This window comes from Narcine bancroftii, chromosome 1 (assembly GCF_036971445.1).
Source record: "Narcine bancroftii isolate sNarBan1 chromosome 1, sNarBan1.hap1, whole genome shotgun sequence".
Lineage (NCBI taxonomy): Eukaryota > Metazoa > Chordata > Chondrichthyes > Torpediniformes > Narcinidae > Narcine > Narcine bancroftii.
The window spans coordinates 283,342,902-283,369,821 of NC_091469.1; the positions used below are offsets into that span (position 1 = coordinate 283,342,902).

Genomic DNA, 26,920 nt, shown 5'->3' on the forward strand with positions numbered 1-26,920 from the left:
TCATTAGGTTGAATAGCTCTTTTCTGTCCTTATATCCCTGCTTCATGTTTGATATCATTAAGAATCCAAACAACCCAGCACACACTCTGTTCCCGCTGCTGCCATCAGGAAAGAGGTGAAGGTGCCACAAGACTCTCACCACCAGGTTCAGGAACAGCTACTCCCCCTCCACCATCAGACTCCTCAATCAGGGACTCATTTAAGGAATCGGCACATTATTGATCACTGAATTTTTTTTCTGTATTGCACAGTTCATTTTGTTTATATTTATTTCTTTGTTTACATTTCTCTCATTTGTATATGTGTAGCGGCAGCTACACTGCTCCTGCAATAACACACACACAACCACCAGGCGGGTTGAGCTCAGTGAGCAGACTGGTTTATTGCAGGCTGCTGGGCTGCACTTGTACTCCCAGCCGGACCTGGCTGAGAACCGCGTTGGAGGGCGCTGACGTCACCAGGGTGTCACGTGATCCCCCAGCGTGGGTATCTGAGCCCCGTACTGGATGGAAGGGAAACCCCCGATGGTGACATTATGGCCGGCTTCTCCGCCGTGTGGCTTACAAGCGGAGCCGGTTCTCCTGCCTCGTGGTGAGCTGCCACATATGTATCTGTTCTCTTGAGTACAAAGTGGTAATTCTGCCTGGCCAGTAGCAAAACAGAATCTCAGGGTTGTATGTGATGTTTTATGTGTACTCTGATATTCTACTTCTGAACAACTTGCACCGCACTTTACGCGCAGGTCCAGACACTAAATGAACAAGAATGGGAACGTGCCCAACAAGCCAGCGTGTTGGCAAATGTGGCACAGGCTTTTGAGAGTGATGCCGAAGTGTCAGATGCAGAAGATGATAGAGAGACAATATTCAGCTCTGTGGATTTACTCTCACCAAGTGGGCAGGCTGATGCCCAAACCTTGGCTATGATGCTTCAAGAGCAGTTGGATGCCATCAATAATGAAATAAGGTTTGGCTTCTTATAATGTACTTTTTTAAATGATGGGCAAAAAGGAAAAGACATGCAATCCCTACTAGACAGCACAGTTGTGGGAAGTAATCATGGCTGAAAAGATCATGTAGTAAAAATACAAAAATACTGAAGGAACTCAGCACGTCTCGCAGAATCCATTGGAGGTAAAGATGTATAACTGACCTTTTGGACCCGAGCCCTTCTAAGCCTTCCTTGAAGAGCTCAGGCATGAAACATTAGTTATATGAGGGGGGCATGGCAATATGGCGTAGAAGAAAGATGTGTAATTCCAGCTTTCCCCAGCTAGATTCTTAAGTACCCGATTTTTAAAAATTACAAAAGTAGTTAAAGATAGTATTACAGCCTTCTGAATAAAAGTGATTTAATATGGCTACTAATGTGAAGAAATCTAAAGCACAACTTCAGAAAAAACTACCTTATAAAAGTGTAGAAGAATTGAAGCCTACCTACAGAGTTGAATCCACAGAGTCGTTGTTGGGAGCCTCCAAACCTCAGAACTCCTGCCCATTTGAGTTTGACACCGGCACCGACCCTGCAGTCGCAAGATGGCCCCGGCACATTGGTAAGTTCAGCCGTTGCCGACCTGCATGTACATGACGCCGGGCATGCGGGTGGCCTGACTGACAGAGGATCCCGTGAGCCCGCAATACTGCCTCATGGCCCGGGGACGCGAAGTGTAGAGTCGAAAGACACACTTGCATGTTCAGCGGTTCTGCCGGGCATGCGCGGTGCCTCACGGGTGGGTGCACTTTTGGAAAAGGTGTTTGGCTGTGGAGGAGCCCAAACGGCAGCAGCCCAACGAGGTCGGCGTGCCACTGTCGGGTATCCAAACCCGCAGCCACACAGGTAAAGGACCTCTTGTGCCTGAGGAGGAAGAGGAACTTACCTTACTGGAATCTGCTCAGGAGGAGGAGTCTGAAGTTAGAGAAGGTAGGCCTCAAAAGATAGTTATGGATCCTGGACTGGATTCAAGTGTTCACTGTTTTGGAAGGGATTGCTTGTCAAATGGAGAATATGTCAAAACAAATGTCAATTCAAATGACCCAAGGATTTATGGAGGTGAAAACAAAAATGAATACTTTGTGTGATGAAATGACAACTATGAAACAAGAAATGACTGTAGTTAAAAGTGATATTAACAGATGTATAAAATCTGTTGATACTGCACAAGATAATTTTTTTTAAATTGAAACAGCTTTCTCTGAATGTCAAAATCAGGTGGAGTGTAATAGGTAAAAAATGGAAAAAGTTGGGGATTCCTTTGTAGATTGGGGGATTCAAAAAAGGGATTTATTGAAGAAGATTGATTCGTTGGAAAATCAAAGCCAGAGAAATAATGTGAAAATAGTTGGTCTTCCAGAAGATATTGAAGGTTCTGATCCAATAAAATTTTTAAGCATTGGATTCCTGAAGTATTGGGCAAGAAGTTTTTTCCTGAAGATTTGGAATCTGATCGAGCTCACAGAGCGTTGAGGAAGAAACCACTTCCAGGACAAACACCGAGAGCAGTTCTGGTTCGTTGTTTGAATTATCAAGATAGAGAGATGATTACGAATGGCGGTACAGAAAGCATGGCAAAGTCAATCTCCGTTGATGGTTCAAAATAAAGTGTTTTTTTTTTAAATCCTGATTTGAGCCAGGAGGTTATTAGAAGTCTACAGGAATTTAATTCGGCTAAAGATGTACTGTGGCGAAAGGGTTATAAGTTTGCCTTTCATTATCCTGCGATTTTTGAAAGTTTTTAATGGAAATTTTCAATCCCAATTTTTTGAGAATGATCATCAAGCTTTGGTTTTTGCTACTTCATTGCCAGAATTGTGAAGGAATGGTCGGTCTTCATCATCATCTCCTAAGAGGAGGGTAAACTGAAATGAGAATGGAAATGGGAGTGGGTATGGGAAGAATGGAAAGAAAGAAGAGCTGACACAAAGTCTTCTTGACAATGAAGACCCAGAACAATCACTGGGTTTGGAATCATTGGGCCTAATATATCTATTATATTTGATTGTGCTTACTTTAATAATGAGTATGCGTCTGGCTGGGGGGGGGGGGGGTGGATGACACCGACAGCTTTGATAGTCATCTGCCGCTAGTGGGTTTACCACACCCAGAGTTTTAGGGTGTTACTACCTTTGGGTTTTTTTTTATTTTATTTTTGGGTTATTTTTACTTTTTGAGGGAGAGAAAGGGGGAAAAAGTATTTTTCCTCCTTTTTTTCTGTTTATTAAGGGTTTTTTTTTGATTTTGAAGATTTATAAGGGGGAGCGTTATTTTATAGTTGGTAAATATATTAGTAGTTAGTAAAAATGTCTACTTTGAATTTTGCAACTTTTAATGTTCAGGGATTAAATAATCCAATTAAGTGAAAGTGGGTATTGGCTTATATTAAAAAAATGAAAATTGATATTGCCTTTTTACAAGAGACACATTTGACTGAAAAAGAGCATTTGAAATTGAAAAAAGACTGGGTTGGACATGTGTTTTCTTCTTCTTTTAATTCTAAGGCAAGAGGGGTAGCGATTTTGATTCATAAAAATTCACCATTTGAACTGGAATTGTCAGAGGGAAATGTTGGGAGAGTTTTACAAGTGAATTGTAAATTTTTTGCTGAATCTTGGACTTTGTTTAATCTTTATGCACCTAATATAGATGATGAGCGGTTTATTTCATAAGCTTTTTTTATTGTTAACTAGAGCTAACAAAAATATTTTAGTTGGGGGAGATTTTAATTGTGTTTTGGACCTTTTATTGGATAGAAATCCAAAAAGTATAAGGAAATCAAAGATGGCAACACAAATTGGTGCATTGATGAAAGATTTAAATCTGGTAAGATATTTGGAGAAAGGATAATCCTACAGAGAAAGATTTTTCTTTTTATTCTTCACAACATGATTTGTTTTCTGGAATAGATTTTTTTGGTATCAGCACACTTACAGGGTAGAGTATTGCAAGCTGAATATAAAAGTAGAGTTATATCAGACCATTCATTATTATTCTTGTGAAAGTTAGGAAGTAGTACATTCATCGTACAGATGGAGGTTTAATGCAATGTTACTGAAAAAAACAGAGTTTGTTACTTTTATTAAAGAACATATCTCTTTATTTCTGACTGAGAATGTTAATTCTGTGGATAGTCATTTTGTATTATGGGACACTTTGAAAGCTTATTTGAGAGGGAAGATCATTAGTTATTCTACGAAAGTTAAGAAACAATATATGGCAGAAAGTTTATGGTTGGAAAAACAGATTGCTGAGTTAGAGAAAGATTTTCCGAAGGATGTGACAGAAGACAAAAAAGCTGCCTTAGCGAAGTTGAAATTATGTTATAATACATTACAAACTTATCAGTTTGAGCACTTAATTAATCGATCTAAACAACGTTATTATGAGTTGGGAGTGAGAGCTCATAAGGTACTTGCTTGGCAACTGAAAACTGAACAGACATCTTGGACTATTAATGCTGTTAAACAGAATTCAACAATTACCTATAAGCCTCAGGAAATTAATAACCAATTTTATTCATTTTATCAAAAATTATATACTTCTAAGGGGAAGCAGGATAATGATTCTATTGAATCTTATTTATCTAAATGAACGTTACTGGTATTAGAAGAGAAAGATGTTCAGAAATTGGAATCTTCATGTACAGATTTTGAAATTAAGGAAGCTACAGGAAATACCAAATGGAAAGTCTCCAGGGGAAGATGGATTTTCTGTGGAATTTTATAAAAAAAATTTATGATGATTTATCTAATGTATTTGGAGATGTGTTAAAACAAGTTATTGAAGATCAGATGTTACTGGAATCTTGTTCAAATGGTTTAATAACTATTATCCCGAAATAAGATAGAGATCCACTAAAAGTGTCTTCATATAGGCCTATTTCCCTATAAAATGTAGATTATAAAATTATAGCAAAAGTATTAGCTAACAGACTTGCTAAGTATTTACCTAAGTTGATATATACTGATCAAACAGGTTTTATTAAAAATAGAAATGCATCAGATAATATTCTTTGTTTAATCACTTTGGTCAATGCATACCGAAATCAACCTAACCATTCTATGGTGGTTGCATTAGATGCAGAAAAGGCTTTTGATAGGGTTGAATGGGATTTTTTATTTAAGGTGTTAGAAAAGTTTAAATTTGGCCCTTTTTTTATTGGTTGGGTTAGAGCTTTATATACAAATCCGATTGCCAGGGTGGTGACAAATGATCAGGTTTCGTTACCATTTAAGTTGACTTGTTCAACTCGGCAGGGCTGCCCATTGTCACCAACCTTATTTGCGTTGGCTATTGAACCGTTGGCTCAGACTATTAGGCAAAACGATGAAATTAGAGGGATGAAGGTTATGAATGAAGAATATAAGATCAATTTATTTGCAGATGATGTTTTGATATATTTTATGGAACCAAAATGGTCGTTGAAGCAGTTACAAGAGTGTTTGTCAAAATTTGGAGAATTATCTGGATATAAAGTTAATAGGGATAAGAGTGAAATTTTATCAGTCGGAATAGGAGATTATTCTGAATTTTAAATTATTACAAAATTAAAGTGGACAAATAAAATTAAATATTTGGGTGTGTTTGTAGATGCTAACTATCAGTCATTGTATCAGTTAAATTATGTGCCTATATTAAAACAGATTAAAGCGGATTTGATTAAATGGAAAGATCTTCCATTAACTTTGATTGGCTGGGTCAATTGTATTAAAATGAATATTTTCCCTCAAATTAATTATTTATTTCAGTCAATACCTTGTTTACTTTCAAAGAACTTTTTTCAGTATCTGAATAAGCCTGTGCGGGAGTTTTTATGGAAGGGTAAATTAGCTCGAGTGACATTGCATAAACTTGCATGGAATTACGTGTTGGGTGGACTTCAGTTACCACATTTTCAAAATTATTATAAAGTGGCCCAGTTGAAATTTATTAGTAGATTGATGGAATTAGATCAACTCCCAAGCTGGGCCAGGGTGGAAATGGCGTGCATTTCTGAGGCTGAGGTACATCAATTTATATTTCGTTGGAATTCAAATTTGTTACAGGAATATAATATGTTAAGGATTTGGATTAAAAGAAATAAGGTTTTGGGATCAAAAGGTAAATTATCAATTTTAACTCCATTGTATAATAACCAACTTATTCCTTTTTCAATGTTTAATAATTATTTAAAGAGTTGGGATCCTAAGGGTATAAAGACAATACAGGATTGTTTTGAAGAGGGACAATTTCTTTCTTTTAATCAATTGAGATTTGGTATATCTGTAAATTTTTTGTTTGTGTATTATCAACTCAGAGCCTTGGTAAAAGATAATTATGGTAGAGAGATGAATTTACCTACTTTGACAAGATTTGAATCTTTGATTTCCTCTGTACCAAAGAAGGTTTATATTTTGGTTATTATCATTTGTTACAGGATAATATGTATAAACTGGATTGGGAAAAATCTAAACTTAAATGGGAAAGTGATTTAGCGTTTATTTTCCCTGAAGATGATTGGGTGGATATGTGTCAGGATAATGTAATTTAATTGACTAATGTAAGATATGGAATGGTTAATTATAATTTTCGACATCAATTATATTTGACCCCGGAGAAATTGAAAAAATATGGGTTTAGTAATTTGGATTCTTGTTTTAGATGTGGTTTATGTACTGGAACTTTTTTACATGCTGTTAGGTCTTGTGTTAAAGTTCAACCATTTTGGCAAGGAATTAAGATAGTTTTGGAAAAATTATATAACTTTAAATTACCATTAGATCCAACAATTTTTTTTGTTGGGTGATATGGCTTCTCTGAGAGGAATGGGGCTGGATAAAATTTGTACGTTTAGTGCTATCAGTAGCATGTAAATGTGTAGCTAGTACCTGGAAGGATACTACAGAGATTAATATAACATGCTGGCATCATGAATTGAAAGCTTGTATTGTTATGGAAAAAATTACTTATAATTTACATGATAATTATTCTTTTTTGTTGATAAATGGTTTCCATATTTGGAGTATATACATTTAGATATACTCTGAATTGTTATTAATACTTAACATTTTTTTAAATATAATTCATATAATTGGCTCCCCTTAAGGGAGCTGGCTGATGGGGTGGGTGCGTGGGATGGTTTTTTTTTGTTGGGTTGTTTTTTTATATATATATATATATATATAGTATATATATATTTCTGTAAAGTTAATTTTTGTTTGTTATTAGATTGTATGTTATGTTTTTATTATCTTTTAAATAAAGTTTGAACAAAAATTTTAGTTATATATCTTTACCTCCTATGGACACTATGAGACCAGCTGAGTTCCTCGAGCATTTTTGTGTGTTTTTTTTAACTACAATCACAATATCTGCAGATGTTTGTATTTAAGATCATGATATAGAATTAGTTTGAGTGAGAATAAAAAAACAATGAAAAAGTCGCTAGTGGTCTTCATCTGTAGACCGTCGAACAGAGGTTGCATGGTGAGAATAAATCAAAAAATAATGGGAATAAATGTGTGTACTCCATATCAGTAGGCTTAAATGATTTCAGGCTGAACAAATGGCCTGATTCCAATTAAAGCCTCATTGAAACCCTGCACTGTTCATTTTACTTGAAACATGTTTATGGTTGCTTGAATTGGAGCTATAATATTTTGTATTGTATTGCAAAACACGATGACCATGATTAAAAAGTGATAGTGCATCCAGGATGATTGTTTTTAAGGCTCATCCAAGAAGAAAAGGAGTCCACGCAGCAGAGGGCAGAAGAAATCGAGAGCCGAGTGGGCAGTGGTAGCCTTGATGGATTGAATCTTTGCCGCTACAGAGGAGGTACTCTCCCTGCCTCGTTCACTGGTTCATCTCTTGCCAGCTCTTCACCACCTGGCAGTGGACACTCTACACCAAGACGAACCCCTCGAAATGCAGCTCATGAGATTGACAGGCTTGGTGTCATGACACTGGTAAGTTTAAATCATTGTCTTGTGTGATAGCATTCCCTTTTAGCAATGTTATTTGTGCTAACACTCTAGTTGCCCTATCTAATTTGCTGTTTGATAATTATACATTACTTCAGTCTATTCAGTGCTTTTTAATTGATTCATGGGATCAATTATTTATTTACTTCCTATCCTTAAATGCCTTTGAGAATGTTGTGGTGGGTCACCTCTTTGAAGCATAGAACATTACAGAACAAAATCAGGCCCTAAGGCCCTTCTAGTCTGTCCCAAACTATGTTTCTGCCTAGTCCCACTGACCTGCATCCAGTCCATTAACCAACCCATCCATGTACCTGTCAAAATTCTTTTTAAATGTCAACATTGAGACTGCATTCACTACTTCAGCTGGCAGCTTGTTCCACACTCCTATTCTCAGCGTTAAATTCCCCCTAAACTTTGCCCCTTTCACCCTTAACCCATTCCTCTTGTCTGTATCTCACCTTCCCTCAGTGGAAAAAGCCTACTTGCATCCTTCATAATTTTAAATACCTCTATCAAATTTCCCCTCATTCTTCCACGCTTCAGGGAAAAAAAATCATAATGTTTAACCTTTCCCAGTAACTCAGTTCCTGAAGTCCAGGCAACATCTTAGTAAATCTTCTCTGCACTCTTTATCTTATTGATAGTTTTCCTGCTGTTAGGAAAATCAAACTGAACACAATACTCTGAATTTGGCCACACCAATATCTTGTACAACTTAACCATAACATCCAACTCCGATAATCTATACTTTGATTTATGAAGGCCAGTCTGCCAAAAATTTTCTTTACAGCCCTATCTACCTGTGATTCCACTTTCGGGGAATTGTGCATCTGTATTCCCAAATCTCTCTGTTCTACCACTCTCCTCAGTGCCTTACCATTTACTGTGCATGTCCTTTCTTGATCTGCCCTTCCAAAATGAAATGCCTCACACTTGTCTGCATTAAATTCCATCTGATATTTTTCAGCCCATTTTTCCAGCTGGTCCAGATCCCTCTGCAAGCTTTGAAAGCCTTGTGAGAGACTCCTCAAGAGCTGCTTGGTCAGGAGCACCAAGATTTTTATTCTGTGATGATAAAGGGGTAGCATTGTTTTAGTCAGCCCCTCGTCATCCTCAGTGGTAGAGGCTGTGGGTTTGAGAGGTGCTTTTGGTGTAGACTGGACGAGTAAGGAATTAAAAATGTTTATACAGACACAGTGATTAAATTACTGGATTAGAATAAAAGGTCATTAGTTTAGAGTTCATAAACCATCACAGCAGCTATGGAATTTAAACTTTTATTTTTTAATAAAATGTTAACACCCATGATAGCAATTGTGAATCTACTGACAGTGTTCAACTTCAAAAAAAACATGGTGTTCACGTCTGTTTGAACTGTTAGCATATGGCTCCAATTATGCCAGTTAATTTGCTCACGTTGAATGCAACGTTTATTTTTCTGCTGCATAGATTAAATGTTAACAGATTCCTGTAAGGATTGCATGCCACACTTGAAAGCAAAATTCATTCTGTTCGCACTTAGTACATGTTAGGGTTAAGGTTGAGCTGAGAAGGCTAGAAAACAGTTCATAAAAAGAGAATTGTGCACATTGCTTGCCAATGCAAGGAATTAAAAATGGTTTCTTGAAAGTGTTCTTGGGCGTTTGTGGTTTCTGGTATTAAATGTACCGTGTTCGCATCTTTTTGAGCACTTGGGTGTGTGAAATTTGAGTCTGGCCTCTTGTGATTCTGAACTTGTTCTGGGGCAGGAAGTTACACAAGAACTATAGATAATGTTGTGTCGTAACTATTGCTTTCAAGCAATCCTGGATGAATCATTTGCAACTGTAGTTTAGTGCAGCCTGCACTTTTGATGGAATATGATGTTTTTAATAGTTTTAAACATTGCGATTTTCTTCCTTAGTTGTAGCTTTATCTCCACTCCTTCCTCTTTATGGCAAAAAGTTTTAGGCACTCTCTCAGCATTCTGTTTCGTCTCTTTCAAAGCATATATTTTTTACACATCAAGCTTTACAAAAGCCAAAGGATAATTTTTGGCTCATTCAATTGATTTAATGCTTTTGGTTGATGACCTTTCAGAAAAGTAATAGATGAGAACATGAAATAAAATACACATTATTAAAATAAATCTTCCAAGCCTGCCATGTTTTTTGTTATTCTAATTATTGACCTAAGAAATGAATTCCTTTCTCTCCACAAGGGTTACTTCAGCATTCTTCTCTTGACATCAGCAAGTTATTTCATTAAGTAAGAACATTCCTTTCGCAGGAGGAATGTATAACCTGCTTGTGATATAGTAAACAGCAGCAGCAAAAAAGCATTAATTGAATGAACAATTTAATGGTTCATTCCCGAAAGAAGAGGTTATTCCAATTTTATTTGCAGAAGCAGGGTTCATTTCTTCAAATGTCTGGTGGTGCAGTTTAAGTCAACTCCTGTGCATGAATCAGTTTGCAATGTAACCTGTGGGAGATTTGTCATTTATTAGCTTTAGCATGCCATACACCTGGCATTTATTAAAGCAAGACTGAATTTTGACCACAAGCTATTTTGCACATTTAACTTATTAAGATTGTTATACCTCAGACACTGTGTGGTAATTTCCACAATTTCATGTCTTTTGAAGAACATCTGCAGTCATGCTTAGCTGGCAGTTATAAACATTTTCAAATTAACAAAAGGCAAAGGAGGAAAAACCCAACACCCAACCCCAACCAACCAATTTTCCGCTGCAACCGTGTCTGCCTGTCCCGCATCGGACTTGTCAGCCACAAACGAGCCTGCAGCTGACGTGGACATTTACCCCCCTCCATAAATCTTCGTCCGCGAAGCCAAGCCAAAGAAAGAAAGAAGATGAATCTTCCAGGGTGTCCCGGTTTTGGTTATTTGTGTGATTTCTAATGCAGCTGCATCTTGTCTAATCTTTTAAATAAGTTTGTTATCCTTAATGACTCTCTCTTTTCTTTGCATGTGTCTATCAGCCTAGTGATTTAAGGAAGCACCGTAGGAAGGTAATTGTATGAAAATGAACTCTGATTATGTGGCAACAGGTTGTTGAATAATCTGCATCTCAAGTCAGTGCAACAGTAGCATCTTTCTCACATAGCTTCCTCCCTTTTCTGCTGTTTCTGAAAGGCCTTGAACAAGGGAATGGGATGAGTGTAGGTCAGCATAATGGGCAGCATGGATGAGGAGGACTGGATGTATTGTATTATTCTGTGATCAAATTATCTCTGGTAGGTTTGAAGTCATTATGTTTTTCTCTGGAGATGATGCTTTGAACAGAGATTTCCCACTGTTTGGGTTTACATGTTTATATCTTAGTTATATGCTGAGGTCGGAATGAATTATTTTAAAGACTGGTGACTGCAAATAAAATTGACTTATAACTAAATGCTTGCTAATTTTGTAACTTTATTCTTGAAAGTCTAAATCCACATTTATGGTTACATTTTCTGCTTGAAAATTCCATTTATGGGCAGCCTGGTTAGCGTAGCCGTTGGCACAAAGCTACGACATCACCAGCGACCCAGGTTCCAATCCGGCACTGTAAGGAGTTTGTGTATTCTCTCTGTGTCTGCATAGATTTCCTTTCACCCTTCAAAAATGTACAGGGGCTGTAGGTTCATTGGTGTATTTGGGTAGCACGGGGTTGTGGGCCGGAAGGGCTTGTTACCATGCTATATGTCTAAATTTTAAAAATTGATCATTTGAAGTGATGGAAGATATTTAAAAGATCAAGGAATTGAAGACTATGGGTATTTGAATCCTGGGATAGGTCATCAAGACTGACTTAATGGGCCTGGTGACCTGCTTCGCCAATTTTCTTACGTCTTTGTGTAACTCACAATGCAAAGAAAAAATGTTTTCAGCTATTGTTTCTCTTTCTCAACAAGGCATTTTCTTCATTGGACACCTTCAGTATTTCAACTTACTTGTGGCATTTGCTATCCTTTAGTTTCTTATCTTTCAAAATAATTTACTAAGACACAATAAGCATGAGATAAGAACTGTTGCATTGACTGATTGTTTCCAAATATATTATGTTCACAAATGAGCAACTCGAATTAATTGTCTCAGCTTCCTGTGCCACAGTAATTCTGTCCCAGTGCCCTTGCTTGCTTCATTGTGCCTGTGCGATCATTGTGACGCTGATATAATTTCAGTTCATGTGGTAGTGCCAACGTTTTTTAATTGATGGGTCTTTAAACTGTTACAGTTTTGTGATCCTTTATTCATTTATATCTTCTCTAATCTCAGATAGCGAAAGAGGATGCTCGGGAAGATAAAACAACGATAAGGTGTGAAACATCACCTCCCTCCACGCCAAGGTCCATTAGATTAGACCGAGTTAACCAAGGTGCCTTTCACACTTCCAGCCAGGAGGATATTCGGGACATAAGAAGGTGAATAGTTTTGGAAAAGTGTCATTGTGGGATTATTTACAGGCTTTTCTTAATTTACAAATGTTTATTTTTTAATTTGTGTTGTTAACACCATTGACTCTTTAAGGTATGTGCTCTCAATTTATGAAGTTTCTTTGCCTTGGCCTATAAAATTCCATTTTGTCAACATAGTAGTCTGCTTTATAATAAGATTTATCAGAATTTATTATGTGCATACTTCAAGATGCCTTGAAAATGTTGCACCTCCTGAAATGAAGGTATAAACATTAACATCGAACCAGATATAATGAGTAGAAGTGAACAAGGGGAATGTTTGGTGGATATCAACCACTTGTTAAACCTTCAGAGCAAAGAAAAATAAGTTAGTGACCAAAATATTATCCAGGAAGTACCTTACATGTTACAAAGAGCAGAGATATGATGGATGTTTAAAATCCATGGTGTGTGCCCAAAATTTGATGATAACACAGAAGAAAATAAGACCTTTCTGATGAGGCTTGAAAGCTTAACTGTTGCATCTTCTGAAAGAGTTCATGGACATGGTTGGATTGTCCATGTCCGAGAAGTGTTCAAATCTGAAAAATATTAATTTTTTAAGAGTCAATTATTTATATATATTTATTTTGGATCACTCTGTGGATATGTCATTTGTGTGTCTGTGCACTATGGCCTGGAGATGCACTATTTCATTAGATTGCATATGTACAATCAGGCAACAATAAACTTGAACTTGAAGTGGTAAAAACAGGGTACCAAACATATTCCAAGGAAGCTGAAACGCATCATTGAGGAAGGTGACTATTTTCTTAAACAAATTGCTGAGAAGGGACTTTTTGAAGACAAAAATCTTACTCGCATGAAAAAAAACCACTCCAGACTTCAACAGCCAGAGATCATGTTCTTCTCACACAGTGCTTAACTATAAGCTTAAGGCTCTCTTGAATAGAAAATGAAAGGGTTCTGAAGTGGTGTTCAAAAGCCACTTTTCCCTCAATGTGGCCATCAAATAAGAGTCTGAATGGAAAGCTTGGATGATGAAGGTGCTCTTACAGAATAATGTCACGTCATTTCTTTCCCCCCCCCCCCTTTAGACTGGATTATGCAAGAAAGAGCCTGGGCCAGACCTTTACTTGTTTAAGATTTTGAACCCTCTTGGTCACCTCAATGTATACTAATCCTAAACTAACCCCATTTTATTTTCCCCACATTCTCCTGATTCTTCTACTCATCAGCACTCTAGGGAGATCTTAGAGGCTACCAAGCCTCACAACCTCTTAGGATGTGAGAAGGAACCAAAGCACATCAGTCTTTTAGGAATTGAAAGCCACAGACCAAGTGCTAGTTGACAGGTTTAATGCCTATTGGTTTGAATGGATGTGGTGAGCTGACTGCCTATTTTGCATGCTGTATGACTCTCTAACTCCATGACTGCCAGAGGAAATCCACATGGTCACAGTGAGGAAGTGCAAACTTGATACTGATGTTGTAGAAGTCTGAAACGAATGCAGGTTGCTGGATCTGAGAACCAGCCAGGATTAACTGTCTTAACTGTCCCGTTGCATTTGAGGATTAGTTCAGAAATATTTTACTTTTAATCTAGTCTGCCTTTTTGGATCTGCCTTGAAGTTTTCTTGCGTTTATGTTGCACCTTGCATTGAGTTGCTCTTTTTGATATTGTTTGTAAAAAAAAAAAATATGCAGTAAACATTTTTTCCTGTTATTTTAAATTCAACATCCACAGTTCAACTGGGTCTCAGGATGGTCAAGCCAGCAACCCTAGTAGCAGCAACAGCAGTGAGGATTCCCTTCACAAAGCTCCCAAAAAGAAAAGTATAAAGTCTTCTATTGGGCGGCTCTTTGGTAAGAAAGAAAAGGGTCGGCTTGGACAGTCCAGCAAAGATCTCACAGGGCAAGGTTGGTCTGGAAGTCAGCTTGAAAACTTGAAATCAGTACTTTATTGTCAAAGTTTTCACTTTTTTTTACTATATTTTGTCCTATAAGATTTTACCCCATCTTTTATTTAAAATATTTTTTCTTGTTTCTCTTTATCAAATGACTCTTCATCAATCTTGGCCCTCTTCGCTATCTTTGAAGTTCAGGGTTCATCTCCACGCTGATGTTCTTGAATTAAGATGTGGTTTGGTTGCATTTTGGATTGGTTTAATGTTTGACTGCATGGTGTAGATTTGGCATTAAAACCTTTTGTGGAATAGGCACACTTTTCAATTCTGGCAGCTCAGTAACAAATAAATGTATTATGAAAGTTGGCTTTCTGGTTTTAACAAGCTGGATGGAGTTCTTTTGATTCTATGAAGAGGGATCAACTCAAAAGGTGTAGAGTTTTTTTTCCAGACTCTAAAGTTGTATACCTTTATCTTTGATAATCTGTGCCTGGCTAGTAATTCTGATCTAAATTAACCTGTGAGCAGCTATTTCAGATGTTCTAAGAAGCCAGTTAAAACTGTTCCCAAATCTAATCTCACCTTCCTGTATTGGCTTTATTCCATTTGCATACAGAACCATATCCAAATACTTTTCAAATGTGATCTGCGTTTGTGCCTCGTAACACTCTTCTGTATTTTTCCTCTGGACTTTCTATCACTGCTAAGTAAGCTAGTCTTTCCTATTTACTCTGTCTAGCCCTCCCTTCATTTTATACATCCTCTCTTCATTTTATACATCATAATTTAATCTCTTTCAATTTAAGGAGAGCAAGCCCAGACTCTCCATTCAATGTCCTGAGATAGAATTTTCCATTCCTGTAAACCTCCACTGCGTCCTCTGTATGAAAATCACATAGTTCTTTAGCTAGTCACTGTTGCACACAATCCTAGCATAGCCTCTCTACTCAATAAGAATGAGTAGACCAAAGAACAAGGTTTTGATCTGGTAAGAATCCTGACAGTAGCATTCAGAATGAGTTGCAGGTAGGAAGGCATAGAAAGTATAATTAAAGGTCCCGGTGATTATATGGGATAGGGAGATCTTCAACAATGAAGAAAGCCGCCCTGAGTAAGGTTTGGCTTCAAACCCATTTATGTTATCTGCATGTTTTGGCGCATCAGTATTCCCTTCCCTTCTCCCTCAACCCAAAGTGAAGATTTTATTTATTAAATCCTGCAATATTACTTGAACTCCAGGATGGTTTTGGTAAGTTTTTGAGCACTAATAGCATGATGCTTGTTGGATCCCAGGCTTGTGCAACTACATAAATGTGTTTTATGTCACCTGATACCACAGTCCCTACTGAAGTTCTTTAGCAGAAAAAAATTTGCATGTTAAAACTAGATTTTTTTTGCCATATCATTGTTTGCATGCTTATAATATTGTGGGCAAGAGATTTGTAACTGTATGTGATGTAGAATTATTTTTTTACTTCTGAATAAATGTTTTCGACATTTGATATTATTGCTTACCTGAGGAATAGTTGAAGAAATGGTTGGATATTAGGTGAAACCAGGATAAAATTGGGTACTTCTGAATTAACGTCTCAATCAGGTTTATCATTTTAATGTTATATTTAATTATTTAAGTATAATTACTTTTCAGATTTATTGTCCGAGTACGTACATGACATCACATACAACCCTGAGATTCTTTTTCCTGCGGGTGAGGCACTCATTGGTAGTGCAAAAAAAACTGAATCAACATACACATGTAAACAAACTGACTAGGCCATACAGAGGGGGAAAAAAATCAATAAAATGCAAAAGTAAATGTCCTTAAATAAGTCCCTGATTGAGTTTGTTGTGGAAGAGTCTGATGGTGGAGGGGTAGCAGCTGTTCCTGAACCTAGCAGTGCGAGTCTTGCGGCATCTAGTCCTCTTTCTTGATGGCGGTAATGAGGACAGAGCGTGTGCTGGGTGGTGTGGATCCTTGATGATTGCTGCTGCTCTCCGATGGTAGCATTATCTGTAGATGTTCTCGATGGTGGAGAGGATTTTGCCTGTGATGTGGGCGGTGTCTACTACATTTTGCAGAGCTTTCTGCTTGGGGACATTGGTGTCCCATCCCCATTTCATGCAGTATATTTGAATTACAGATCAAATGTTATAATTTGTTATGTAAAATTGGGCACTTCCACAAATGCGAACATTTATGGGATGATGGGTTTGCCATGCTTAACACCATGTGAGTGTGGTGATATGCTTGCCTTGAATCACAGCATTCGCTCCAGTGGAGGTATTCCCATTGTGCTGTTGTTAGTGTTCTATAATCTAGACCCAGCAACCATGAAGGAATGGTGGTACATTTCCAAATTGGGAGGATTGTGTGAACTGACAGGTAAAAATGTTTCCATTTCCTGCCATCTCTTTCTTCCAAAGTGAAGGTCATAAAGGAGGAGGTAGCAAAGTAGCCATGGTGAGAGATTGCAGTGGATTTTGGATAAGGTAGTTATCATTAGGAAGTGGGAAGAGTAAATGGTTAGTTAGGACTTTGGAGTTAGTACATATCAACAAATTGCTTTATCTTGTATGGTGTCAAGTTTTTCGAATTCTGGTTATGCTCAATCATCCAGGCTAAAAGTTATCAGTCTTTTCTGCTGCAACCTTTGTGCCCACGTATACTTCTGAGTTTCCCTCATTCTGCTCCATGTGAACTATGTGGGGATTCTTTGTTCCAGACATCAGAATTTCCTTAGACTTTGAAATTGCCTTTTCTTTTGCTATTTAAAGGGGAAAATAAACTGCCATTCAAAATACAGTTCACAAATGTTGATGCAACTGAAATTATAATGATTTAACTTTAAATTTTATAGCTGGCATACCAGATATGGAGGTTTGTCCTCAGGATACCTTGGGACTCAGTAAACTTGGCCAAGCAGAAAAAGATAGGAAATTGAAAAAGAAGTAAGTTTTTTTTTCAAACTTTTTCTAAAGTAGCTAAAATGCATGGTTATTTTGACTCTGTTTCACCATTTGGATAAACAAATAGTGAAAAAACTGCAATGATATTTTGTGTGTTTCACATTATGCAAATGGAAATGTTTAAAATAAACTAATCAATGACTTTTGAATCATGTCAACTGAGAAGGAAGTTTAACTCTTCCTGACATCCTTTCACCCCATATCCTTTCCTTTTCCCCTTATCATTTTATTCTTCGTTTAAAATTTGTGCTTTACATTTTTTTTTTCATTTCTTTCCCTTCTTATGTTATTATTCACTCCATGACCTTAGTAATAAGTCAGGGTAAGTTCGTTTATCAATAATTTTCATGAATGCTCTTGGTTTGCTCTGTGCCTCTGTCAGTGCCTGATGGTAAAGGGAATTTCATTTTTCTTCTGGAATGTGTTGAATGCTGGAATATAACTTGGGTGCACACATTTGCATTGGGTTCCAGTTTGTAGAGGAGAGACTTTATTTTTTGATTATATTTTGTAGTAACTTGTTTAACAAGTTGCCGTAGCTTTTATTTTAAAAAAAAATGTAAGTTTAAAGGTTGCTGACCTGGAATATTAGCCTTGAAAGCAGAATCTTGGTCTCTGGCATAGTTGATTGCAGAGGTCAAGAATCACAGGGTTTGGTGGGACAAATGGTTCTCTTTAACCTGTTGCACCATGCAATTGGACCTCTCCCAGATGATCACATAACATCATGGTGATGCTCTGTTGAGGTATCTGGAAAAAGGCCTCTATTTTATAGAGGGACTATTCAAAGCATGTAGATCAATACCTGTGTAGTGCTTTGGAAGAGGAAAATAAGTCATTTTTTAAAAAATGACCATAAATTACACCTGCGGCATTATCCTATCTGTGCAATGTAATCTTTTTAAATATAGTGACCAGTAAGTGGGCAATAATAAACTTTAATTTGCCAGAATCGTACACGCTAGTCCCAACTTGTATTTAGAAAGTATTTTTAAGTAGTAAGAGGTTGCAATGCACTTGACAGTTTTTTGTAACATGAATAAGGGGTTAACCTTGATTATTAGGGAGCAAAAGTTGAGGAAGTTCTGCACCTTTTTTAAAATTAGTGCCTCTGAGTTTTATCAGTCCTTGAGGTGAATATTGAAATATCATTTTCAGAATGCCTGTTAAGTCCATCCTTTTTAAAAAGAAAATATTTATTACTAACTGATAAGTCCATCCTGATGTTAATGCTTCATGTTATCCTCCCACACTTTGCATACTCCCATCATTAAATACCTCAGTTACTTTCCCCCTCAATTCCTTCACGCCATTTCAATCCATCTACTGTGGCAATGAGTACTGCATTCTCACTGCACTGAACAGTAACTGAGATTTCAAAGCCATTTCATTCAGTTGCCAAGGCTGATGTTTGCCGATTAACAATGCTCTTAATGTTACGGAAATTGCATTGGGCCTTGACTTCATGTTGAGGATCCTGTTATCAAATGTAGTTTTGATAGGTCTGTTAACACTTCTCCCTCACCAAAAACATCTACCTAAAATGTACAATTCTGTATCTTGGTTCATTTAGTGGAAGTTTGCTTCCATTGCATCATTCTTACCAAATTGTCATTTTTTTTTGTCTTATCTGACTCAAAACTGCAGCTGTGCATCCCAGCCAATGCTTGCCTGTTTCGTGGATTGAAATGTTATTTATTTTATGCCCTCTCAATTCCTTTCCTCTGTAATGTAATCTCAAAGGCTGCTGCATAGAATTTTTTTTGCCCTGAAAGTAACATTTACCATCAATTACACATGTGCGCTTCCATCTTTGTTCATTAGTATCGCACTTTTCATCCATGAAATGCTATTTTTTTTTGCATTATTTAACATGTTCATTGTAGACTTGTGGACAATTTGTCATCCTTATCTGTGGACTTTTAATTTCCTTCTGTAATGATACAGCCAACCTTTGGGTTCATGAAAAATAGAGAGGCAATAAATGCCAAAATGCCACATCCTGTGAAGAAATAAATCCAAATACGAGTGAGTGTTAGAAGTTTGGAGTGGGTGGGGTTAAAGCTGTATTAATGCCATCATGACCTCGTTAACTGGAACTCTTTGGGAATGGAAGGACTGTTTGGAGTACAGCTGTGTGAGTCAAATTCTATGTAGAGCTTCACTATGTAACCAACATGAGGAATGAATATTCTGACTTTCCTAACAGTGCTTTGCTTTATTTAAAAAAAACTATGCTCACGCTTCCCTTCAAATATTTCATGTTGCAAGTTTGTGTTAATCTCATCCTATCTGCATGTTTTAAGTACTATTTTAACATTTACAGTCAAGTCAAATATCATAGAATGATTTTGTCATGAGTGTAAAAAAGGACAATACTGATCACCATGCATAATTAGTGAACTAACTGAGAATTTGGTTTGTTAACGCAGGACGGAATTATTGGAAGAAGCACGAAGGCAAGGGTTGCCATTTGCGTTATGGGATGGTCCCACTGTGGTTGTATGGTTGGAGGTAAGGTTGCATATCTTAAAAGAAAAGCATTTCACCTTTAATAAGTTTGCAAAAGAGCTTGAACTCGCGGGCTGTCAACCTTGTAATGATTTTCAGATGATGTCTAATTCCACCAAGCTGCTGGACTAATTAAGGTCTAATTTTATAAAAATAGTTCTTAATATTTTTGTTTTGTATTAATTGCTTGTGATACTGGTAGACAATAAATTGCAAGGTATAAAGAAAAGAAAGCAATGAAAACTGGTATGGATCTGTTGGGTCAAATTGCTTCCTTGGTCTTGGTGGGGCTGGAGCTTTGTGAGCAGAAATATTTTGCAGAGTTTTTAACCACTCTTTCAGGCAATACATTCCCATCTTAACTGTTGTGTGGGAAGAGAAAAAAGTTTTATGTGTTCAAAGAGCAATGAGTTTGGACACAGGCTGAACACAGGAAGGATCTTTATTGAAACACATACAGGGGTAACACACACACTATACTCTCTATTACACAACGCAATATAATCAGTCATTGGACTTGATATTTCTGATTCTAGCGACTGCTTATACTCATACAAACACCGTACAACTCAGTCACATGTGTTATGGGGTATGTTAGAATAGTTATAGCTAAAATATGTATTTAAAAGAGAGATTGTGGGGGTTTAGTTTAGGTTACACATCACAGAGTAACACTTCACAAAAGAGATTTAATTTAAAATGCAAGAGCTTTGCTCTACTAGTCACTGAGGTTCAGTTGGCTTTGCAGAAGCAATGAAGAATGCTGATCTATTGTGTATGGGCAATAATGCTCAGGCTCAGAGAGGCTAATAAGATCTTTCAAAGATTGGGTTTGGAGCCCTGTAAAAAGTCGTATGGTTTTACAAGCAGAGAAAGGAAAAATCAGGTGATTTATCTTTTTAGAGAGAGAGAAAAGTCAGTTTTACATTAGCAGTTGAGGCTGCAAGCTGGCAGCTTGTTGAAAACCCCATTTTGAAGATGGGTTGTGAGTTCTGAGTTCAGCCTGTTCAAAACCCTTGTAGACCTTACAAGAGGAAATGGCTGGCTAGAGTGTTTCTCCTGAAATAAGGGAAACAAGAGGAACTCTGTGCTGACCTGGAAGAAGAGGTTATCATTTGGAAAACCCATGATGATGCAAGTTTCTTCAGCAAGACACTGAAGTGACTGATTGGAGGAAATCAGTTTGTTTGTGTCCAACGAGCAACAAATCTCTCTCTGAAACCAACAAGAACCTTCCATTTAACTTTAAGCACCAGAGCCTGGTGAAGATTCATAAATATTAAATTCTGTGCACAGTATCAGAATTGCCTGATACTGGTGAACTTGGAGAAGTGAAAAGTGAATGATTGGACAGTGAAACAGAGAACTTTCCTGAACATAATCACAATTCCTACACGTGCGCTTAGAATTGGAAGGGGTTAAGTTAATAGTAATAAGTTTAAGATTAATCTTGTTATGATGTTTAAAGAAAATTAAATGCAACTTTTGTTTAAGTAAGCATTGTCTTGGTGAATTTCTATTGCTGCTGGGTTTCAGAGTCATCTGGGCTTGTAACACATGGGATACAATGATTATCAATACTGGCATCTGTTTATACAGACTTGTATCATAACCAAGTACTACAATACGCTATCTGCGATTCACTTGTCTTACGTGGGTATTGCTCAGATGCCATCTACAACACTACAACAGCCCCAGTTCCCTATGTAGTGCACACCTTGCCAATGACTCCTCCAGCGTTGTCCACTGATTGTGACCTGGAGTGGTACAGGCTTCACTCGGGGCCAAAGAGCAAAAGAGGAAGAGCTGCTCCATGTGAAGAACATTGTAGCTGTAGGGTCTGGCCCGTGTAATCATTAGGTGATTAAAGAGGCCAATGGTCAGATGTGCATTAATGGGTGGGCAGAGTCTAACCTTAATTGGTAGGTGATGCGACTTCCAGCTAGGTACTCATCGGTAGGGTCATATGACAGACTATATTCTCCACTACATTAATTAATCTGTTAACTGACTACTTAAACTATTTCAAACTTGGCTAATTAATATTCTGTGAGCTGGCAGACAGATTTGTATTTCATTAACAAATTGCACATTCTGTAAATTAAAATGCTTGAAACTCTTGGGTCAGGCAGCAGGTGTAGAGAGAAAAATACTGGTCGATGACTTGTGTTGGATACAATAACATGAAACATATATTGTTTCTCCCCCACTGATGTTGCCTGACCTATTGAGTACCTTCAGAATTTTCTGCATCAATTTGATATCGGCAGGGTTATGATATATGAGAGGAATGCAGGTATGAACAGAGAGAAAATTGACAAATGCAAAAATAAATTTTGAAAATCTTAATTGTAGAGTGATGTTGCAATAATGCACAAGGATCAGGCTGAAATTTGTCTTTGCTTTCCGTTCCTTGTCAACATATGTTGAAAATTGATGGAGAATGATGGTGAAATGTGAAACCAATGTTCTGCCTGATCTAAACTAAAAACATTATGCTAGAGAAACTCAGCAGGTCAAACAGTGAAAAGATAGATATATAACCAATGTTTCGGGCTTGAGCCCTTCATCAAAGTATGAGCAAAATTTATGAAGCGAAATTGTTGTTTATAATATCTTTATCTTTGCATTATAAGTACATTATTTAACCTATTTCTGCAGTATTTTGTTTTTACTTCAATCACTGTGTCTGCAGACTTTTGTGTTTTACTCCATTCTCCCTGGCCTACAGGATATCCCACCTGATGTGTTAGGATAAACTTAGGTTCAAAATGTTTTGGCTCAAGTTGTAGTTGATCAATTTGTGAATGATTTTATTTCAGATTGATTTTTACTTTGTTCACTGTTTTGTTTTGCAGCTTTGGGTAGGCATGCCTGCATGGTATGTGGCAGCATGTAGAGCCAATGTTAAAAGTGGTGCGATCATGTCGGCCTTATCAGATACAGAAATACAGCGAGAGATTGGCATTAGTAATCCTCTTCACAGGTTAAAATTACGACTAGCCATCCAGGAAATGGTATCGCTAACCAGTCCTTCAGCACCTCCCACATCCCGTACGGTAAGAGCCGATCACTTTCCTCCATAGACCATATTAATTTCGACTATTAACAGTTTAATTTCTAAAATGTACATTTTATTTTGTAAATTATGTTGTTTTATTCAGAACATTAATAGCTCTTATGGATGTCAATAAAGAGAATAAAGCTTTCTCAAAATCATATCAAGTCCAAAAAAATTAGTATTTTTCAGATCATGTGATTCCCACTTGTTCAAAATGTCATTCTTCAGGGGCATAGCTAAGTTTTAACGAACATGTAAATAACTTTGTCATTGTTCTGCTGTAATTTTAACAAACTAGCTTTAACCATTAGCTTACCTCCTTTAACATGCTTATTGCTTAATAATTTGGCACTTTTCTTTATTACTGCTATCCTGTAATTGGATTTGTTTGGGTCTCTATGGGTTCTGTCACTAGTCCACTGGAAATGTCTGGTTAACACATGAAGAAATGGAAACTCTTACTGCCACACCACAAACGGTTAGTCCTATGTGTTTAGTTGCTTCTGTCTGTGATCCCTTTCCCTTGTATCTTGTGTTTTTTAATCTTAGAAATGTTTTTGTTGAAAGTACTTCAGAATTTTTTATAATGTCAGATGAAATTTGAACTGGATGGGTGCACACCCAAAATATATTTTTCAATAACACTGATGCTCAATGACTGGATTTTATTATTGATTCGCGCTTGAGGGATATTTCTGGTCCAATGCTCAATATTAATGGTGAATATAATCAAACATCCTTTCTATCAAACATTTAATAGGAATTGTGAAAGAAGCTGAATGACGCAAATAGCATTGTCCCACTTTAATCAGACTTGCATTGTATTCTGGACCTAAGATGTCTCGACAATCTGGCTATTTTCAGAGCAAATTTCATGAATATAAAGATACTATGCTTTGTCTTTATGACAGTCACATAGTAAAGCAACCTTTTATAAATACAAAACAATTTTTATGTTAGTAAATATTCCATTGGTTAAATAACAAATATTATTGCTGAACATCTTACCATTTTTTTAGACTTGTGAAGAAAATTTGTTTTTTTCTAATCTATGAAATTCATTTCTTTGTCATAATGTAAAAGAAATGCATGTGTGCACATTGAGAGTAACTTGAAGAGATCTTGAATTTGTCCAACTAACTTTTGGCTTCTTAGCCTTGATAAGTCAAAGTATTGAGTATAGGAGTTGGGACGTTATGGTATAAGACATTGGTGATACCAAATTTAGAGTACCATGTGCAGTTCTGGTCACCTAACTACAGAAAGATATCAATAAGATTGAAAGAGTGCAGAGAAGATTTACTAGGATGTTGCTGGGTCTTGAGGAGTTGAGTTACGGGGAAAGATTAAACAGGTTAGGATTTATTCCTTGGAGCGTAGAAGAATGAGGGGGATTTGATAGAGGTTTACAAAATTATAGCTCCTTTTACACTTGCGTCCCACTAAATCAGCCATTCAGTGTCCTGGGATTGTGCTTATGTTATTCACAGCATTTCTCTTAACTGGGGCACTGCGCGCATTCACACTTGCAAGGACCCATCCCTGGGGTTAGGACTGTTCTACTTTCTACCGGTGACGTCATGACGCATTGAGCGATGATGGACCTGCCCTAAATCCTGATCAATGTACTATGATCTTTGAACAAAATTGATTTTCACATAGTTAAGCTTTATGTGCAACACAGTATGAGGCCCTTCAGCCCCTGTTGTTGTGCTGACCTATATAAACCTTTATAAGGGACCATGGGAAAGTGCTAGCAATAAATAGCAATAGTGGGCGATTTTTAAATAATGTGGGAAAGTTGGTAGAGATATCATGCACAATTTATAAATTCCGTGAGAGAAAGTGATGGTGGACCTACCCTCCCACAACTCTGTGTAGCAGAGATAAGGGCTGTATGCACGGAGCACTCATGGAGGGGTTTCTCTGCCACATGGCATTCTGTGAAGTCAAGACCACCATCACTTTTTCCCACAGTCTTTAAAAAATTGTGCTCTTATAGCACTACCAACTTTCCCATGCTGTTTAACCCCCTTTCTCTCTCCCCTCTCTCTTCCCCCCACCCCACCCCCCTCGCCCTGCTGTGACTTTCCCGTGGCAAAGTTCATACCTTCATTTTAATCTTCCTTCAAGTTCCTGTACTCGCACCAAAACTTGGGTCATTTCTGTCCTAGAATGCAATTGCCTGTTCTACACCTGCATAATTGCAACGCCAGCATCTGCAGATGCCGGGGTTTGCACTAGGGGTCGAGGCAGTCTATTCCCGTCGTGAGATTATGTCATTTCACACTATCGTTGAGTTGATTTTCATTCCACACTAGACCCTTTTTAGGCCAATTGGCCATTAATTCCTGGGATCACTTGCAAAGTGTGAAAAGATCTATGAGAGGTATAGACAGTAAATGCAAGTAGGCTTTTTCCACTTAGATTAGGAGAGATAAATACAAGCGGACATGGCTTTAGAGTAAAAGGGGAAAGGTTTAGGGGGAACTTATTCACTCAGATGGTGGGAGTGTGGAACGAGTTGCCATCTGATGTGATGAATGTGGGCTCACTCTTTAAGTTTTAAAAATAAACTGGATAGATACATGGATGGGAGAGGTCTGCAGGGTTATGGATTAGGTGCAGGTCAGTGGGACTCATCAAATTTTGGCACAGACAACAAGGGTCTGTTTTGTGTTCTATGGTTTTCTAACTCTTTAGAAAGGTTATTGCGAAATGCAAATCCATCATGCATATATTTTCTTTATCCTCTAACAATCTGCTTGACAATTTAACATTAATATTATTTTTAAACTTGTGTAATCTCTGCTTGGAATTTACATTGTGCTTGTTTGTGTTGCTGCTTGCTCAACTAATATCTCATTATTAAGTTTGTGATACATGTTTTCCTCTTGCTTTTCTAACTGCTTTAACGTCAGGATGATGAAGAGGGCAGCTGGGCCCAGGTGGGCTTTTTTATCAATATATTATCTTTCTTTTTGCTAACTACTCCGTCCTATTCCCCGTCCCCTTTTAGTTTTGAAACATTTCACAAAACTCTGTCATTTGTACTAAATGTTCCTGAAGATGCACTTTACTCCATTTCACTGAATGGTTGTTACCTAAAGGTTGGATTATGTGGTAGACATGTTCAATGCTCTTGAGTTCTTGATGACAGAGCAAAACAAAATATTTCACTTATTGGCAATTAATCACAGCACTTTATATTCATATTTTTAAAAATCTATTTCTTCATGGAATATGGACTTGGGGGCAATGCTGACACTTGGCTGCTCATCTCTAGTTGCCCCTTGCCCCTGAAATGAGGAGCTCGTTAATAAATTGCCACTTTAATTTATCTTAAGGCAACGGTGATCTAGATTTTTTTCAAAGGATATTATTGTTATTCATTTTAGATGTTCATACCTTGAATTTAAAGGCCCAACTTTCAAAGAGAGACTTGAAGTCTCGTCCCTGGCTGCTATCAGCTATGTTTCTGCGCCCCTTTAAAAAATAGCAAAAAAATCTTTTGGTACTTCAGATGGGCTCTTGATAATATTGTGTATTTCTCTTGGGGCCATTTAAGACTTTAGCGTACGGGGATATGAATCATGAATGGATCGGCAATGAGTGGCTCCCCAGTTTGGGTCTGCCTCAATACCGCAGCTACTTCATGGAATGTCTGGTTGATGCTCGAATGCTGGACCACTTGACAAAAAAAGATCTCCGTGGGCAGCTTAAAATGGTTGATAGTTTTCACAGGCAAGTTTCTTGTTTGTGCTTGATTGATTCACAAAATTCACTGTTTTGATTAAAATGCTTGTGTTGTAGTCAAAGGAGTTCATTTGTTTTTGAAAGTTTTATCCTGAGAATGTAATAATTAATTGAAGACTTACTGCAGCACGCAATTATATCCATCTTGGAGAAAAATATATTTTGTGATTTTTTTTTGAAATGTACAGGCAGGGGTTATATGGCATTTTATATGGATAACATAATTCAATCTATACATTTTAATTTTTAAAAAATGTACACATACAACACGGTAACAGGCCATTTTGGCCCACGATCCCGTGCAGCCCAATTTACACCCAAATAACCGACAACCCTGGTAGGTTTCAAACGGTGGGAGGA

General features: G+C 37.3%; 1 protein-coding gene across 7 annotated transcripts in view; it reads left to right on the plus strand.

Annotated features, from left to right (window-relative positions):
* Nucleotides 1–26,920, plus strand: part of LOC138745098 (liprin-alpha-1-like) — a 136,268-nt gene that overhangs the window by 84,015 nt on the left and 25,333 nt on the right. For 3 of the 7 annotated variants that reach the window (XM_069902213.1, XM_069902216.1, XM_069902224.1), the window contains 11 exons: nt 743–966; nt 7,703–7,940; nt 10,940–10,969; nt 12,219–12,364; nt 14,106–14,278; nt 17,124–17,214; nt 19,665–19,746; nt 22,602–22,802; nt 23,220–23,282; nt 25,726–25,752; nt 26,373–26,548. In XM_069902213.1, coding sequence (XP_069758314.1) covers nt 743–966; nt 7,703–7,940; nt 10,940–10,969; nt 12,219–12,364; nt 14,106–14,278; nt 17,124–17,214; nt 19,665–19,746; nt 22,602–22,802; nt 23,220–23,282; nt 25,726–25,752; nt 26,373–26,548 — 1,451 coding nt within the window. The remainder of the gene's footprint in view (nt 1–742; nt 967–7,702; nt 7,941–10,939; nt 10,970–12,218; nt 12,365–14,105; nt 14,279–17,123; nt 17,215–19,664; nt 19,747–22,601; nt 22,803–23,219; nt 23,283–25,725; nt 25,753–26,372; nt 26,549–26,920) is intronic. The other 4 variants (XM_069902222.1, XM_069902223.1, XM_069902225.1 and 1 more) reach the window with 4 other exon arrangements.